The sequence below is a fragment of the Emys orbicularis genome, chromosome 6 (genome assembly GCF_028017835.1).
Source record: "Emys orbicularis isolate rEmyOrb1 chromosome 6, rEmyOrb1.hap1, whole genome shotgun sequence".
NCBI classification, from domain to species: Eukaryota; Metazoa; Chordata; order Testudines; family Emydidae; genus Emys; species Emys orbicularis.
This window is the reverse complement of record NC_088688.1, coordinates 20,355,298-20,374,810: the sequence shown is the minus strand read 5'-3', so window position 1 is coordinate 20,374,810 and position 19,513 is coordinate 20,355,298. Positions and strand designations below refer to the sequence as shown.

General features: G+C 39.5%; 1 protein-coding gene across 2 annotated transcripts in view; it reads right to left on the bottom strand.

The window, feature by feature from the left end:
* Nucleotides 1–19,513, bottom strand: part of WDR7 (WD repeat domain 7) — a 329,543-nt gene that overhangs the window by 48,771 nt on the left and 261,259 nt on the right. For both annotated transcript variants that reach the window (XM_065406020.1, XM_065406019.1), the window contains one exon: nucleotides 12,118–12,217. In XM_065406020.1, coding sequence (XP_065262092.1) covers nucleotides 12,118–12,217 — 100 coding nt within the window. The remainder of the gene's footprint in view (nucleotides 1–12,117; nucleotides 12,218–19,513) is intronic.

Below are 19,513 nucleotides of genomic sequence, written 5' to 3'. Positions count from 1 at the left end.
CTGGAAGTTGAAGCTAGACACATTCAGACTAGAAGTAAGACACACATTTTTAACTGTGAGCGTAATTAATCATTGGAACAATTTACTAAAGGTATTGGTGGATTCTCCATCACTGAACATTTTAAAATGAAGATTGGATGTTTTTCTAAAAGGTATGTTTTAGTTCAACACAGCTATTTGACTTACACAGGAATTAATTCAAGGAAGTCTTACAGTCTGTATTATGCAGGAGGTCAGACTAAATGCTCATAATGGTCCCATTGGCCTTCAAATCTATGAAAATAATCCATACACAATTTTCCCCCGTGGGAGAGGCACCATACGTAACCAATGCCAGTTAAATTACTTAATGCACCTCTGGATGGTGCACAGATCCCATGTTAACACACGGTGCAAGAGCACAAATAGAATAGAAAACCTAATCTTACAAGGTACTATGGTCCTTCCTGGGAACTAGTGCTCTGCACTTCACAGAAGGCTTGCTAATCACCTGGGGAGACTGGGCAGGCCCTTACTAACTAAAAGAGAAGTCCACCTTTTAAAATTTCCTAACGACTGTTTGAGCATATTTCTTTAAAAAAAGTTTTTTGTTATTTTTTTCTGACTCACACAAAACACTCTTTTTGTACCAAAGCAAAAATTAAGTCAAGACAATAGCAAAACTTGAATAAATCCAATCATTTTTCAAAATGTCTTTCAAAAAGGTACCTATTTTAATGCATATAGTACTATTAATTTATTCCAATTTAAACAGCACTAGGTTCAGAATGTGTAGCCTTAAACACTGAACAAATTCCAAACATAACAGAATTGACTACAGGTAAACAATAAATAATCCCTTTAATGGAAAAATATACTATTGTATTGTACAGAAATGGCCCAAAGTACAGCTTATAATGGTGTTAATACACTGGTGGACTATTATAAATTACTACAAAATCAAGTTACAGAGAATGTATTGGTAATTTTTTTTAAAAAGCTGACAGCTAATTAAGTGAAAGGCAAAGTGTATGTATGAGATTTCTATCTATCCTAGTTATTTTAGTATCCATCACTCAAGTTTCTACGATTTTGAAAATTGTCTCAGATTAACATCTTCACCAGGTCTCTCTATCTTTTACTCTTCTGAAGTGCCCTTCATTAGGGAAATGTTTCAAAAAATAGTTCTGGTACAACCACATGTACAATTTCATTCTCATTTTCAAAAATACAGTGTAAGACTTGTAAGCCCCTTTTTCCTTTCAACAAAATAAAATTTTATAGTGTGGTGTTGAACCTTGGTATATAGGATCTGCTAAAACAGAGCACAAGACACAATCTTAAAATTGCTACAACATTTTACTCCACATACAATAAATGTTCTCCAGAAATGTAGCAGTTGTTCTAAGGCTAGATCAGTTGGCTTCCAGAGCTGAGTAGCAATAAGATAGTATGTTTTATTATGAGTGTCATGGAGACGGTGTGAAAAATCAAGAGCCACAGGCAGTAAGCGGCAGTGGGTCAATAATGTTCACAGAGACATTGTGTAGATAATCAACAACAAGGCCCTAGGTTCTCTATGCACTGCAAACAGCTGAAGGGCAAATCAATACAGCCATGGGAAGGACACTACCCTGTTCCACTTCCCACAATACACTATTACCACTGCAGGAAAGCATCCTAAAAAGGGAAATAATTCAACATTTATATGCAGCTAACATTAAGCAAAAGGACTGTAAAAATAATACTTAGTTAAAAAAAAGAATCTATACTTTTTGTCTAAAATATGCTTAAAAATCTATGTAGCTAAAGAGAAATATGATTAAACAGATCCTCTCTACACTAAATTATAAACAATGACTAGAAGAGAGAAAGTGATGTTTATTTGGAATACTTATGATGTAATACATCAGGGATGCTGACTGCTTTCTAAAAGCAATAAGTGTTTTATAGATAGACACTTGAAATGCATAACAGTTCTAAATTCTAGGTATATGGCTGAAATGCATCAGGTTTTATAAATTTAGGGTCTAACATTTAATATTTTAAATGTTGTAACCAAATGTTTTAAAAAGTAATGCGCAGGAAAATTTTGTATTAAATTAATACATTTATGTATGATACAAAATAACTAATTATTAGAAAGAAAACGGATAATATTGTAATGCAGATTATTGGTACTATGAGTCAATATTTTACAGGTAGTTTTTATAAATGACACCTAGTTAAATGTGTGACACTAATATTGCAAAATTTTAAGTAAAAAACTCATCACAAATAAATGTTGATTTATTATTTCTTAAGGAAAAGGTGATTCTCCACATCCATCATTGTATTAATCATTAGATGTAATTTCTCTGCATACAACCATCTTTCTCAAAACCTGAATAAAAATATGCTGGAAGGAAAAATGAATACATACAAAATAATTGTTTCTGACTTCAAAGTTGAAGTGCCTCCCTGTTTCCTTCAACCAGACAATAAAATCCTGACCATTAACAACACCCTATTTCACAGAAATCTAATAACTGCATCTAGCAGAATATATACAACGGACAGCACCTTGTTCTGTTGCTGATCACGATTACCAACTATATTATGAAGTGTATGAAAAAATACCACACTCTTTTGTGCTAAATCTTAAATGCAATTTAAGTAAATTAAAAAGAAACAATATACATATGTTACTACAAACAGGGCTTTAGAAGGGTGCTTGCTCTAGTATAACTGCATATGAAGGGATGACAGCATTTACAGTTTTATTTTAATTGACGATAAATATTTTAAAGTGCAGAGTAAAGTGCTACCGTTTTCTTTATGCCTCATTCATTACCAACACCACAAAGATAAAAAAAGAAAATGCATGCAAAGATTTTTTATGAGGATTTCTGATATATTTCTCTCTTACAAAGATCCAGAATTCCTAAATCAATTCTGCTCTGACATACTGTATCCTAGCATGCTGCTGCTGAGAGAGAAAAAGAGGAACTGTAATAGCTAATGTCTCCACTCTAAGGTTCTTTTAATTAACTACAGGAAACCAACAGCAAATACACCAAATGAAACTTGTACTTGGAGCTCTGCTCCAACTTTGAACAGTATTCTTTGGAACACAGCTTGTTACAGCATCATTAAAGGCTTTTTTCCATGTTTGTAAATTATGCTGCTTAATAAAATCATCCAGACGGAATTGCTCCCACTGCTAACATAGGAGGAGTGGACCTAATGTGAGTGGAATTCCCTGTGACAATCTGGAAAGGGAGGAGTGATCTCTGCAGCCAGGGCCGGCTCCAGGCACCAGGCAACCAAGCTGGTGCTTGGGGCGGCACCTGGAGGGGGGCGGCACCTGGAGGGGGGCGGCGCGGCGCTCTGGCCGCTGGGGGAAGAGCCGAGCCCCAGCCGGGGCTCGCCACCCTCTCGCCGCCCTGCCCCCGGCGCTCTGGCCGCTGGGGAGAGAGCCGAGCCCCAGCCGGGGCTCGCCGCCCTCTCGCCGCCCTGCCCCCGGCGCTCTGGCCGCCCGGGGGAGAGCCGAGCCGAGCCCCCGCCGGGGCTCGCCACCCTCCCCCCCGGCCGCCAGGGGGAGAGTGGAGCCCCCGCCGGGGCTTGCCGCCCTCCCCCCGGGGCTCCAGCCGCCCTCCCCCCCGGTGCCCTCCCCCCGGCCGCCGGGGGGAGAGCGGAGCCCCCGCCGGGGCTTGCCGCCCTCCCCCCGGGGCTCCAGCCGCCCTCCCCCCCGGTTCCCTCCCCCCGGCCGCCAGGGGGAGAGCGGAGCCCCCGCCGGGGCTCGCCGCCCTCCCCCCGGGGCTCCGGCCGCCCTCCCTCCCCCCCCCGCGGGGGGGGGGGGCGGCGGCCGGAGGCTTTTTTGCCTGGGGCGGCAAAAAAGCCAGAGCCGGCCCTGTCTGCAGCAGTATCCCCTCCAGCTCTCCTGGGACCCCATGGTGAGTCTTCCTCCACAGGACTTTAAGGGCAGGAATGGATGAATCAAGAGATCTGCATCTACTGTTCAACCATCAGGTATCTATGTGGAAATCTGGGAGTGAGAAGCAACATTAACTCATGCAGAGTCCCCTCCACAGCCATTCCTACACAAGACAATGATGGAATGGCTCCTTCAGTAGCCAGACTGTCAAGGCAACAGAAGTCAGTGAAAGAACCTCATGAAGGGGCATACACAAGATGTCTACTGTCTCAGCAGATCAAGGATTAACCTCTTTCACTGCTCCTGGGGGACTAGAGAATCTTTCCTTTTATCCTCTCCACAGCTACCTTATCCCCCACTACAGAAGATGTTGTGAGCCTCACAGAGTTTTCTGGCCTCTCTCTGCCAACGTCTCCACAGAAGAGGGTGGTCCTGGCTTAGTATTTGTAGATGTACATTAAATACCTATTGTGCAAGCAGCTCCCAGCAGCCATCACAGTTTAACTGAGCTTTGTTTTAGTCACTTGATCTCAAAAATGGTAATTTTCTCCCCAAAATATTCTTTGAGTTTGGACCTACAAGGTTTACCAAAGCCAGATTTAGATTTGTATCCAGTCAGAAAGGGAATTTATTCTGTGAAAAAGATGGAAATCTGATGTAGAATAGATTGATGTTTGCAAAACCAGCAAAAATGTGAATTTTTCAATGGCTTCATGGGTAATGAGAATATTTTTACATAACTGCAATAGGCATTCACAGCAAGCAACTTCGGAAGTTTTATAGCATGTGCTATGATATGTAAATATTTATATTATGGACCTATTATTCACATTTGTATCTTATTCCTTTGGAACTGATATACAATACTGAATATTAACCAAAGTATGGACTTATACAAAGTTGACGAGATTTTCAAAGGCACAGATGGCAGTTAGATGCATCTGTAATTTTCACTCTATGCATCCGAAGAAGTGAGGTTTTTACTCACGAAAGCTTATGTCCAAATAAATCTGTTAGTCTTTAAGGTGCCACCAGACTCCTTGTTGTTTTTGTAACTACCACTGAGTTTCAATGGGAGTTGGGAGCCTTACTGCCATTTGAGACTTCGAAAATCCACCCCAGTGCTGTTAGCTGAAATGTACTATGGTCTGCTGGAAAATGTAGCATATAATTGGATTAATCAACCACAGGAACTGTACTCCAAATGATATTAGTACAGAAACACATACGTGTATTTTAGTCAACACAAACATGGTCTGTTTATAAATATATTCTGGACTGTAATAAAAAGGACGTTTTTCAAACAATTTTGAAATACACTAAAATGTCTTCTTTGCTGTAGATGTGAATTCTGTTGGTCACATATATGCTAATCCAGACAGTCTGCTAATCCATCTCCCACCAACAGGAGGTTGAGATTCTCCATGGGAACCTTAAGAACAGGTGGAGCGGCATGTCATCTGTTTGTGTGTTTTGCTCAAGAACAGCAGCTAGCAAGCTACCCAACATGCTAACTTATTAAATAACGATTAGAAAAACATTGTTTGTTAAACTGAACAATCTAGATCTCTTTCTTGAAACTCAGAACTATTTATAGAAAGGGCCTGTATTAGCATATATATATCAAAATCAAATGAACTGACATTTACAGTAAGAACATAGCTTCCTTTCTGTGCAGTTTCACATATGACAATCCAGGAAGCTCTATAACAATAACAACACTAACATTTTCAAACTGAGTGCATATAGTTATGTGGCCTAATTAACAGGTACTGAGCACCCAGAGCTCCTACTAAATTCAATGGGAAAACTATGTTACTTATTTAAATGTGTAGACATGGATTGAAGTGCCAGATTTTGAGCACCCAAGAGTGAAAAACTGTCGTTTGTAACCAGATAGCCAAAGAGAGGTGTGAGTACTGCTAAAGTACTACTGCTAGCTCTAACTTCAGCTCTGTGTGAAACTTAACAAAAGAGAAGTTGGGCGAGGAAATATTTTTTATTGGACCAACTTCTGTTGGTGAGAGAGACAAGCTTTCAAGCCACACAGAGCTCTCTCTTACCAACAGAAGTTGTACTATATTTTATTGGACCCTCGCCCAACTTGTCTCTCTAATATCCTGGGACCGACATGGCTACAAATACATTGCATGCAAAAGAGAAGTGTCTTTTTAGAGCTACACATCTACTCTGCAATTTCACAAACACTGAAGTTCAGAAAGTGTACTGAACTTTCTACATATCTCATCAATACTGGCCTCTTGATGTTTTGTCAATGATACTGTAGCTGCTCTTTAATGGCCTGTTCTGAAGCCCACTGAAGTTGCCTTAGCTATTTACATGGACTTTTTTCTATATTTATATTACAAAAGCAGATACAAATATCTGATTATTCTGCCTTGGCTTCTATAGAACAAGATGGAGATGGATGAACTCCCAAATGCATAAATCAATAGCAAAATATCCATTGACTTCAGTGGGGCCAGGATTTCACCTAGTGTCTAAGTTGACAGAAAGGAAGTTGACAATGGCCTTGTCTATATAATAAAGGGTTTTTTTTTTGTATAATCTAGATGTGAATTTAAACTAATCTAGATATACTGGTATAACCTACTCCCACCTTGACACTCTTAATCTGCTACAAAAGAGCGTCTTCTCAAATTAGTCTATATTGCTTTGGAAGGGGCTTAAGCTAAACTTAAAAAAGACAATTTAATATCAGAATAAGAGTGTCCATATTGAAGGGAGGGAGTTATACTGGTACAACTATACTGGTGTAACTGGTAAAACTTTCCTCTGTTGACAAAGCCTTATACTTTCAACAACATTGACACACATAGCAAGGGCAAATTCTCCCTTGCAGACTCTAGCTTTAGAGAAAATGTAGCTATGAAGGTTTTCACCTTTAAATGGTACATGGTTAATACATTTTTTTCAACACAATAACAGCTGGCCCTTGTCCAAACAATTTTAATACCAAATTTCCGATGACTGTTCATGGAATGAAATAAGCAGCGTCTGCATTAAGATCTAACGCTGCAAAGAATACTGGAAAAGCACCTGAAAAGTTACTATCCACTTAAGTAGTCAGCTCTCACTGCAACTATTGCAGAAACCAGACAAGTTGCCTGGACCTAGAAGTACTTTTAAGCCTTCTGCTCTCAAAACTGTTTCTGAAGTTTTAAAACTCTTCCTTAAAAAACATTTTTTGGTCTGCTGGATTCTTGAAGTATCCTTCAAGTAAGTGTTCAAACACCTTCTGTGTGTACTTTATAATTCCATAAAGAGACAGGCAGAAGAGCCCTTATAAATATGTAACTGTTAAATCTTTAAATTGGGATAATATAAGATTGTCATCAGACTGCTCCTTATTTTCATTGCTGGGAAGACTATTCTGTTCATCCTCAATCTGTAAATCAGGCACCATTTTAATAACTATCTCAGGATCAAAATACCCTCACTAAAATACGTTAAATAGGCAAAGTGAAAGAGGAAATTGGAGGGGACTGTTTTTTTACTGTCTTTCTCAATATTTCCCATCCTTCCTGTCTGATGGTAGATATTTTCCTCTTTTAAAAAATGTTACAGGATTCAGCTGTAGAGCCAGTCAAAGCCTATAAATATCTCCTCTGCTCTTCAGTAAGCTAACCTCTCTCCTGTTGCCCCACTTCTTTTCCCCTCTTCTTCCGCATCACAGAAGGTTCTTTCTAGCTGTAGTAAAATTATCTATATTAAGAAATGGAGGGGTTTGATTCCATGAATGTTGAGCACCTTTCCATAGGGGACATGGGGTGAGGAGCACCTCAAAGGATCAGATTCTGAACATGAAGCCTAAAGTCAACTGATGGCTTTTGTTTCCCCCCCTAATCATTTCTCATATTTGTGATGCAAATTTTTCTGACATTATGACATATTTTTAAAAAAAAATCAAAACTGCAAATGGTAATATTTAATTACTCTGGATGCCCTTTCCAGCCAACCAAAATTATCTGCCCCTTCACATGATTTATTTAGAGTCTGAAGGATAGTAAGGAAACAGGTTTCAGAGTAGCAGCCGTGTTAGTCTGTATCCGCAAAAAGAACAGGAGTACTTGTGGCACCTTAGAGACTAACAAATTTATTAGAGCATAAGCTTTCGTGGGCTACAGCCCACTTCATCGGATGCATAGAATGGAACATATAGTAAGGAGATATATATACATACAGAGAACACGAAAAGGTGGGAGTTGCCCAACCAACTCTAAGAAGCTAAATAATTAAGATGAACTGTTGTCAGCAGGAGAAAAAAAACTTTTGTAGTGATAATCAAGATAGCCCATTTAAGACAGTTTGACAAGAAGCTGTGAGGATACCTAACATGGGGGAAATAGATTCAATGTGTGTAATGGCTCAGCCACTCCCAGTCTCTATTTAAGCCTAAACTGATAGTATCTAGTTTGCATATCAATTCAAGTTCAGCAGTTTCCCGTTGGAGTCTGTTTTTGAAGCTCTTCTGTTGCAAAATTGCCACCTTTAAATCTGTTACTGAATGGTGGTCTTAAATATTCTACTAAAATGTCCAATTAACTACAGTATTCTTCAAAGCATTTATTGAAACAAATCGGGATTAGGTTCCAGTAATCTAATACAATTAAAATGTCAACTAAAAATAAAAACAGGGTGTTTATAGATAAATGACTTGCAAACATTAGCCAGAGACAATCTCTTTCAACATAGCCAATGGTTATTATATAGAATGCATTTTAAAAGAATGAGGGGGGGAGAGGGCAGTATATCAGCAAGATAAGATACTTTAGCATGTCTGCCAAACCAAGGGCAAACCAATCCAGGGGGAAGATTTTAACTGCAGATGCAACCACACGCATACATGTAGCTGTAAGCACTTAACTAGCCTGTCTATCAACACCTCTGATGCTTTTTAACTATTTTAAACCAGTAGATAATTTAAGACATTTTATGGCAAATTTTGGAAATCCTATTGTGGGGACATACCTCCCAAAATTAGAGTTACTTCAGAAATAAAAATACCCATGTGTTTATCCAGGAGTCATTTTAGTAAATGAATACAAAGTTGAAAATTTAAGAATTCAAAGTGAAGGACAAATGTAATAGCTAAATTAAAGAATTGGGTACGTTGTCATTTTCCTTAAATGGGAATATACAGGCACAACAGAGCTATAGTGAAGTGGATGGTTAAATACTTAAAAATTAGCATAAAAAGTATATGGACTAGCCCACAGGCAAGAGAGACCCAGACTTAGAGGTTATTTGGGGTTTTTCACTCCCAGCTTCCAGTGAAACCAAGTACACAACAAAGATGTCATGACGAGTTTCTGAATGGACAGAAATGCTCAATACAAAGCCATACTATGACCTTGATCACTGAATGGTTGGAGTGGAAAGTGATGCAATGTTCATAGCACGCTTGGCAAAGAGGGTCAAGAAAACATATTTTGCGAGAAAAGGAAGGAACTGACCGTGCCTTTGCAGTGAGAAGGTAGGCCGTAGCCAGGGTCTGAAAACTGCAGAATGGGATAGCTTCTTTAGGCAAGAAATAACATTATCCAGATCAAACAGCCTTCCATGGTTTGATACGTCAAGGCTCATGTGATAACAGGGTTGAAAATAACTCACAGTTTGTAGTGATGGAACACAATCAACGATTAAAATCCAGGCCAGCCTTCCATAAAGGCCAGGAGATTTACACAATCAGAGCTAGTGATTTCTTTAGCTTTCAGGTGATATTACAAACAAATCACTTTAAAAATGTCAACTGTCAGTCTGATCTGTATGTTACTAAAGCTTTGCAAATCTTATGGAACTGATTCAATATTTAAGCCAAACAGGATATGTAAAGGAGCTGATGGCTGAGGGGATCAGAAATAGGAAGTGGAGGCTTTCACCTCTAGGTTGTCAGCTGATAAAGTCTGTTGCCATCATATAGCTCTTTGTAAAAGAAATTTGGTGATCTCAGACTCAAACCAATTCCCAGTGGACAGATGTTCACGTAATAAATACTACCACAAATGACAACCTTGCTAGTAATCTCAGCTGAGAAGTCAAGGATCAGATGCTGGGAATGGACACTGAACTATCCTCTTACTCCTAGAGGTAGTCCTTCCAGGTAAGAGGTGAGGAAGCATGAGGAAATGTACCATTGTCTTTGCTGTTTTCCTGTTCTATAAATAAACAGAGGATTTCAGACTCCACGGCTGTCTATCTGGAAACTACACGCAGCATTATATTTATACACAAAATTAGAAAGAGCAACTAAAAACCACAAAACAAAAAGTAGTTAAAATTAGAGCTGGCAAATGATTAAAAAAATTAATCATAATTAATTGCGAGATTAAAAAAATAGTTGTGATTAACTGCCATTTTAATTGCACTGTTAAACTATAACAGAATACCATTTTTGGTGTTTGGGGGGAAGTGTGTGTGTGTGTTGGGGGGGAAGTGCGTGTGTGTGTGTGCGTGTGTGTGTTGGGGGAGCGCTGTATCTTTAAGCACTGCACTCAGGAGCCTGAATGCTTTTTCAGCCTGCTGCAGCTGCTGTTGGCAGCAGTCACTCCTGAGCCAGCAGCGGATAGGCTCCCCCTGTTCCCCAATCCCAGCTCAACAGCGACCAGGTACATGGGCGAGGGGAGGGGAAACACCTCGACATCAACCCCCCATCCCCGTTCTTCACAGCAAACAGGAGGCAGGCTCCCAGTCAGGAGCAGCTTGGCCAGGGTAGGGGGGAAAGGAGGCGGGAGCAGCAGTGGAACAGGGCAGCGGGAGGAGGGGCACCCGTGCCCCAGAAACACGCAGCAGTGCCTCCCCTGAGCACGTCAGCCTGGTGTGTGATTAACGCTCGTTAAAAAAATAATGCGTTAATTTGTTTTGAGTTAATTGAGTGCATTAACTGTGATTGACAGCCCTAATTATTATTTTTGATTACAAATATTTGCACTATAAAAAAGATTTTAAAAAAATCTACAAGTCGAAGCATGAAGGGGCATATGAATGTTTTGCACATCTGGCACATAAATACTTTGCAACGCCGGCTACACCAGTGCCATGCAAATGCTGTTCTCGCTTTCAGCTGACATTGTAAATAAGAAGCGGGCAGCATTATCTCCTGTAAATGTAAACAAACTTGTTTGTCTGAGTGACTGGCTGAACAAGAAATAGAACTGAGTGGACTTGTAGGCGCTCAAGTTTTACATTGTTTTGTTTTTGAGAGCAGTTATGTAAAAAAAAGTCTACATTTGTAAGCTGTACTTTCATGATAAAGATTGCACCACAGTACTTGTATGAGGTGAATTGAAAAGTACTATTTCTTTTATCTTTTTTATAGTGAAAATATTTGTAATAAAAATAATAGTGTAAAGTGAGCACTGTTCACTGTGTATCCTATGTTGTAATTGAAATCAATATGTCTGAAAATGTAGAAAAGCATCCAAAAATATTTATAATAAATTTAAATTGATATTATATTGGTTAACAGTGGGATCAAAACTGCAATTAATCATGACTAATTTTTTTAATCTAGTTAACTTATTTGCGTTAAAACCGCAATTAATTGACAGCCCTAGTTAAAATAATTAGTTTACATTTAATCTAACAGCTTTTGGAATTCTACCAGGGCTTTAACATATTACCAATAATAAGAGAGAATATGAACAATTCTATTTTATGAAAAAATTATCAACTACAAAATAATATTGAACTAAGTCCTAATCATTCCAATATAAAGACTGAAAAATTTACCCTGAAGCATAACCTGACTATGCAACCTATTGTTTTGGGTTGATATTATCATGCTCTTCTAACTACACATTTTGTTTAATACCAGAAAAGTTAATATAATTGAAATACAGGTGTATTTTATAAAGGGGAATGGTAGAAAAAAATAACCAGTAAATTTTCTTTATACAGAAAATCAGACAAATATAAAATCAGAATTCAAATACAAGAGATTTATTTCAGAGGAGTTTGTCACAAGTAACACCTTATTTGGGGTTTCTGTTATTAACCCATCTATGGCAGCCATTCAGTCACAGTGAATGAAGACAGTAGGGCTCTATATACTTTGAGTCCTTCATTAAACTATTGATCCCCTTAGCATTCTCCATAATGTTCCAGCAGCTCAGCATGTCAACTGGCGCAGAGCTAGTCTCTCTTTCCTTTCAATAACTTCCATACACACTGTGGGGAGAAAGTCACAATGATTTATTTACCTGACATTTTCCAGTCCGGATGTCGTACAGGGCCACTGAACCATGGCGAGCTCCAACTGCTATTCTGTGACTCCGCTCATAATAGCTGACCATGTAGAACCTGCATTGAACATTATAACAAGGAACAGGTGAGATCTGACCTGCTTTCATGATGTGAAAGTTAACTGGTCATTAATATTAGTGCTTGAAGAGATTTTATTAAGCTATCTTTTGGTTACTAGTCTCCAACATACTTTTCATTTAGCAAAAAAACCCCAACTGACTCTTAATAAAATAATGCAGCACTCTAGCTAGACATTTTATATCTCAGGACTTATGAGACTTGTTTATCAAGTTAGGTAACAGCATGCACAGGCGTTATAAGATATTTTAATAAACATGAATTTTGTTATAATAAAATAACAAAGACGGACAACTCTTAGATACAGAATGGTTAAATAAGAACCTTTCTGCACTGAGCAGTACCCAAATATTTCTGCTTGGACATCAGAAAGGAAAGACAGGATGTAACAGGAGGGAAGGGGTGCAGTTAAATGAAACTGGGTGCAGCTCTCCTGTTTCAGTCCACATGTTCCAAGATGGGCCAATTAAGAGGCAGGGTAGCACGTAGGGGGCTTTAGGAGACCAGGTGAGATCCAGTGTGTCAGAGCAGACTGAGTGAGTCAGGAGACAGAGCAGGCGATGCGAGTTGCCAAAGAGAGGTTCCTGGGAGAGGGTTGAAGGCAGATGTGCAGCAAGGGGTTTTCTTGTTGGTGTTCTCCTCTCCCCTGCCCCCGAGAGCTGGAGAGGGTTGATGGCAGGAAGAGCAGCAGAGGGAAATGCCTGCTGGCTCTAAGACAGAGAGCCAGAGCCAGGGGTCAGAGTGGTCTGAAGGAGGGGGGAGCAGCAGAGGGGTTTACTCACTGGTGTTTCTTTGCTGCAGAGCTGAGGCCTAAGAGAGGGTCCGAATTGAGAGGCTGTGGGAGTTCCCGCTGGGAAGAGTGGGGTTGACCCCAGAAGGAAGGGCTAGAGTGGCTGTTCTGGCAGAGGGATGAAGGAGGATTTGCAACGAGTCTGGGTGTGGGAGAAGACATTGGAACCAAGTATGTGTTATGTAAATGGCCAAGAAGATGTGTGATTCTAAGGACTCCTTGCACTGGGGTAATATGGACTATGCTCTGGGACTTTTGCACTATGTTTGGTTAATAAGTAATATTGATTGACTTGAGAACATGCTTCCATAGAGTTTCTGGGAACTCAAAATGGAAACTGAGGCAAGGGATCACCAAGGGGTGCCTGTGAGGGCCACTCAGTTACACAGGATTATTAAAAAAGATGAGGAAAAAGCCGCCAAACTAATGACAGTATCTTTACATAAGAAGCTATGAATCACAATAGGTATTAAGGGCAATAATATTCTTCCAGCTGAGGAAGAATTGAGAACTATGATGTATTTCTTAATGTCACATGATACTTTATGCAGTGCATGAGCACAGCATTACTTTAAAACACAAAGTCGCTTTCAAAGTCCAGACAATTATTACACCTCTAACATGACACACAATGTCAATCTCCTTATTCCAAAGTCAAACCCTTTGGAACTTCAGAATACCTTTCTGGTAAAACACAAATCAGACCTTAAAAAAGTAAAAGTGCCCATTATTATATTCTCGATAGTTAAATCTCACTCTAGCAGGTTCTATGTGAGACTGCTAGAGTCATTCTGTAAAAATATGGTGCTGACCATATATATGGCTTAAAACACCACCACTAACAACATCTTACACTGATATATCACCTTTCTTCTTGAAGGACCTAGAGTGCTGCATCAACTATACAAATACAACAATCATGCACTCATTTCTATGATGCCAAATGGTAGTCCGGAAGAAATACAGCACATAACAGGCTGTAAAAAAGTGGATTGTTAGTTTTGATACAGTATAATGGGGTAAAGGACTTGAAGGGAATGAAGAGTCTGGATTATACTTTTGGGTCTCTGTTTTGAAGGAATGAGTGCATAAATTTAGGGCCGGATTCACAAGATTGGCCCCAGCATCTGCTGCAACTCAGGAAAGAGAAGGTCACAATCTGGCCTTGTCTGCCTGCACCATCCACACAGTTGTCCATCCTCTTGTCGTCAGTCCAGAAAACCTCACATAAAGCCAGTATAAATTTAAAAGCATGCAGTTGCATACGTATTAACTAATTTACTTGACAAATAAAACATATCCTGGCATCCCAGATCCCTGTACTCCCAAATGCAAACCACAAGGCTCCGACTGCCTACAGATACAGCCATCATCTAATTTCCCCAGAGACCCAGTGCCCCAAAAGCAAATGCCTTCACCAGGTCATTCCATGTGGCAGGAACTGTGACCCCCAGAGCAGGTTCTTCATACCTATTCCCACCAGTGGTATCATTGACATCTGCCAGAGCCCTCTCCTATTACCCACTTTGAAACTAATTTTGGGACAATATTCTGAGATCAATAACTTAGGGCCTCAGAATTTTATACTATCTTCCCACAACTTCTGCCCACCACTGCTCCTCCATCCATGCACTATTGCTATTAAAAGGACCTGCACAGTCAGGGACATAGCACATTAGAGCATAAAAAGCTGCTAAGACTGTTATCCCGTACCTTAACTTATGTCCTGTTCTCTGTCAATACAGAACACTCCATCCCCAAGATCCATCAGAAGGTGGGTGGGAAGATCTCTGACTGCTTGGCTGCACTGGGAAGTGGGAATGTTTCCAGCCTCAATACCAAGCCTCTTATTCCCCTTCCCTGGCACCAGCCTGATCAATCTCTTTGATTTCTGGGCTTTCAGATCCATCAGTTAAGGCCAGCACTGAAATTATTCTGTCTTATCACTCCTCATTAAGGGTAAAAAAAGGTGTTGGAAACACTGGCCCAGCTACATGTAAAGACTGCACTCCAGGAGAGGGAAGAATGAGTATTTTGTGTGAGAACTGATAATGCTATGGGCAAATAGACACTCTCAAGGTCTAAAGAATATGAACTTGATATAAGGTATGTAAGGTTGAATGATATTCAGTGACTATGGCAGGGGACCACTTAACTAAATTCATACCCGCATTTTACACCAGCCATGTCAAATTTTACTTGCCAGACTTAATAAAGTATTTGTCACAGGAATTTTGTAAAACTGTTTCATACAATCAGTAAACTCATGACTTTATATTTATTCTCGCAGAAAAATATGTACTAAAACCAACCAAACAAAAAAGTGGTATCTGAACATTTATGGGGGGGAAGGAAAAGATTTTAATACAAATTGCTTTATCCCTCATTAGTTCTGCTGCTCCACTGCCTGGGTACAATCCACATGTTGGAAGCAGATTTTTTTTAAGAAATGAGAACATCACAAACTGCTGGACCAAAGCAGACAGCATTCATTTCCTTACTGGATTTTAAGTGCCCATTTAGACAGACAGCTGAGTCAGCTTTTTTCTTGAAAAGAAGAATCAGTCTGCATAACAAAATTTTGTTGTTGTTATTTTTTTTTAATACAAAAACTTCCTTGGAAAATAGATATTTTTGTTTTCACCTTTAAATAATAATACCCCTCCCCCCCAACCAATTCTAGTCCGTTTGCATTCAGTTCTTGACTATTTTAGTCTTCTTTACTTTTCATTTGTTTTTTTCTACCATATTATCCTTCTCAATTTTTTTCTTAATAGTATCATGTTTTAATCTGTTGGCCGTAATATCTATTTAACATGCCTCCAACCCCTTTTAGAGAGTTTGCAAGTGATGAACATTTATTTCTGTAAAAATATACACACAGTTAAATATTTTTAATCCTATGACTCACGCTTTCTAAGCTTCCAAACAGCAGAATTTAGCTAACAGATAATGATTTCAAAGCAGCCAATCTACATCTAAATTTAGATTCGACAGCAATTCCACTCCTGCAAATCCAGCTGATGTATCCATACACACACTTGGCAGCTTAGTGGAATCTATGCTCTTAGTACTGGGCTATTATTGTACATGAAAAAGCTGTGGTGGGCAAAAGGACAACTTCCATCTCAGCATCCACTTCATTTTATTACCTGAGGAGTTTTGGTCAAACTGAATAAATAATGCTGTTATAGTAGCAGTGGCAGACATGCCCCAAATTAGAGGTGGGGTTGCAGGTAGCAATCTGCACACACACTTCCCCCCTTCCTCTCCAACTCTCTCTCTCTCTGTTTCAGAATGAAAAATTCAGATGTTAATGGGCAATGTGGTCCCTTTACTGTTCTCTGTTAGGCCCAACTTCTCTCCATCCAACCTACTTTTCAACTCCACTCCCTATCTATGCACAGTTCACCTACAACCTAATCCAGCATCTGACTCCATTTAACCCTGCCAACCCAAACTCTTCCCCTCCTAACTGAGAACACCCTCAAGCCACCTCAGCTCCCTCCAATCCAACCAGAGTATTGCCAAACTGAAGCATGCAAAAATCATGACTCAAGGCCACAACTCCGCCTCCCCAACCCATGAGATTGGCTTAAAAACCATGAGATTTTAAAAATAATAAAGCTGGGATTTTTTATTTGCCCTCTGGTTGTGGTGCCTCCACAACCACAAAGCTCAGAAACTTGCTTTTAATTATTTTAAAAATGAAATCTTAGATTTTTACGTAAGTCAAGTAATTCCTGAAGCTGGGGTTTTATGAAAATAACCAGATATCATGGGACTTGCTATAAAATCATGAGAGTTTGTGACACTGCAACCCCCACCTGCCCCAAAACACCCCTTCGCACCCCTTCATTGTACCCTATCCTCCAGGCTAATAACCCTTCTTCTTTCTATCTACTTACTTTCTCCATGGCACAGAGCCCTCTCTCACCAAACACTTCCAGGATCACAATACAGTCCAGCCCACCCCTCAGATTTACAACCTGCCAGGGCTTAGAAAACATCCTCAGGCTCAGAACACTTCCTCCTCCTAATCTAACACCCCATCTCCGTGGAGTGGAAAAGAAGGAGCAGAAGCGGCAAAGGAACATGTGTAGAGTCTGCCTCTGTTGGCCTACTCCTGTAGAAGCTTGTATTCCCTGCTCTGTGCCACCTTCCTCTGCTGCCTGCAGTCTGTGTGCCACTGACACAGAATTCCACCCCTGGGAGCCAGGGGCTGCCACTAGAACTAGGGTTCAGCCCTACCAAGAGCGTCCCAGGGACAGCAGGTGGTACTGCACCCTGCACTACATCAGTCACATTACACAGCTGTAATGTTATTGGTGGAGTTTAGCCCTAATATGCCATAATGACCAGCAGCTCCATAGAATGGAAGAGTGTGGTGTATGTTTCTTGTAATGTGCAGTAACTTTCACAATGTACTTGCCAGGGGCCATATTAAATCCTGGCATAAATAGGTTTCAGAGGTACTGTACCCCTTTACAACAGGACTGAATATGGCCTGTAGTTTTATAACAGTGGAATAAACACCATCTTTTCTCTAAACAATAAGCATTTCTTGGCAAGTGAAAAAATCCTAAATATTTTGCTTCCTTATTTCTCAGAAAACGTTTAATATATATGCACTTACGTGTCAGAGGTTTTCAATTGCTGTAAAAAGATGTTATGTACTAGTGTACATTACTGTAAACCACCGTCCAATTACTGGTGTGGTCAGTATGTTATTTACTAAATATGTTGTGGCATCTAAACCAAATATTATAGTGAGTGCAGGCTGAATATTGAAAATATGTGATAAATGTTATTAGATTGTAACAATTTAAACTAAGAATTAGGGTCCATTTTTTATCTTCGTGTATTTGTCATTACATTCCATATCTATCTATACCTCTGTGTAAGTAATAACAGTAAAATATTGTCCAAGTATCTGACAACTATTTTTGTTATTATTTATCATTTTTAATGTGGTAGTGCTCTAAGGTCCCCACTGGGATGAAGAAACCTATTGTCCTAGGTACTACACAGTCACACGGCAAACGTAGTATCTCACTCTGAAAGCTAATTTAAGGCAAGGTGCAACAAGTGAGTTACAAATAAAAAAACAAAAAAAACCCCAGGAGAGAAGTGAGGAAGAAGTTAGCAAAGTAGAAAGGGATCTTGAGGAGCAATATGAAGGAGGGAAGAATTAACAATAACTCCTGTATAAATCTAATGTACCTATTCACTATGGAGGGAAGGGAGGTCTATCATAACCATCCATTGGGTTCTAAATTACTTTCCTATATACCGACGCCACTGAAGCGTGATGTAAGAAATAAGTGTGGGTGTATGACAGTAACAGCTCACCACATTCTTCAGAACACATAGAATAAGATATTGTCTGCATCTGATGGAGCTGAAGACACTATTTGGCTAATGCAATGCTTTTACTTTAAGATCTTTCTTTGGACTCAGCGGGTAACAAATAGTGCAAAATGTGGACGCTTAAATATTCATAAAAATATTAATTGTGTAGGTAATACATTTCCCTTCTATTATCATACATTCACTGGATATCTTAGAGACCTTAATTTAGAATTTTAATGTCTTGCAATTAGCCACAAGGGGTCTGGCTTTACTTCAGATATTCTTCAGTCATATTTTAAAGTTTTGTTCCTTCCCTTCTACAGAATCAGGCCTCCACTGAAATCCGATGACCAAGAATTAACATGGCTGACAGCATCTTTACCTACTGAGTTGTAATTCCTTGGCATTCTACAAGAAACTCAGAAACTATCTGTTTTTAAAATTTTATTTCAAGTCCTTGTTTTGTTTAGTCTTGGAAATAAAGTTCTAGCTCTAATACATTTGCTTCCTGTGAGATTCTTCCACCGTAAAAAGCAAAATAAGGAACATTTATTGTTTCAAATTCAGACTAACTTCCTGTTTTCAAATACACAGCAACATTTGAACATCAGTTAATTCCATCCTAAGGTCTCGATTCATCAAGGTATCTAAACACATGCCTAGTCCCACTGACCTCAATAGGACTATTCACATGCATCAGGCTGCTCAATCAGGACTACATGATTCTTAGGAAATCTTCTCAGCCATACAAAACGTTTCTGAGTTCAACTTTATCTTGAGCATTTTCAAAATTTCAGACGTACTTTACTGTTAACCCACTGCACTTCTGTATTTTATTTTATTTGGACTTTTATGATTTCTGTCTGGCATTTTATTGAGCATTGGTAAAAATTAGTCTACATAAAACATGACAGAAGCAAGGGGAAAACTAGATATCAACCCGAATCAAATATCATAAAATATGTTGTTTAGTGAGAGATTCATCTCATCACAGCCAGATTGGATGGATTCAGGATCACAGTCATTAATAAGAGGATTACTAAATCTGTATGCCACTAAGGCCTGGTCTACACTTACCCCCCAAGTCGAAGTAAGGTACGCAAATTCAGCTACGTGAATAACGTAGCTGAATT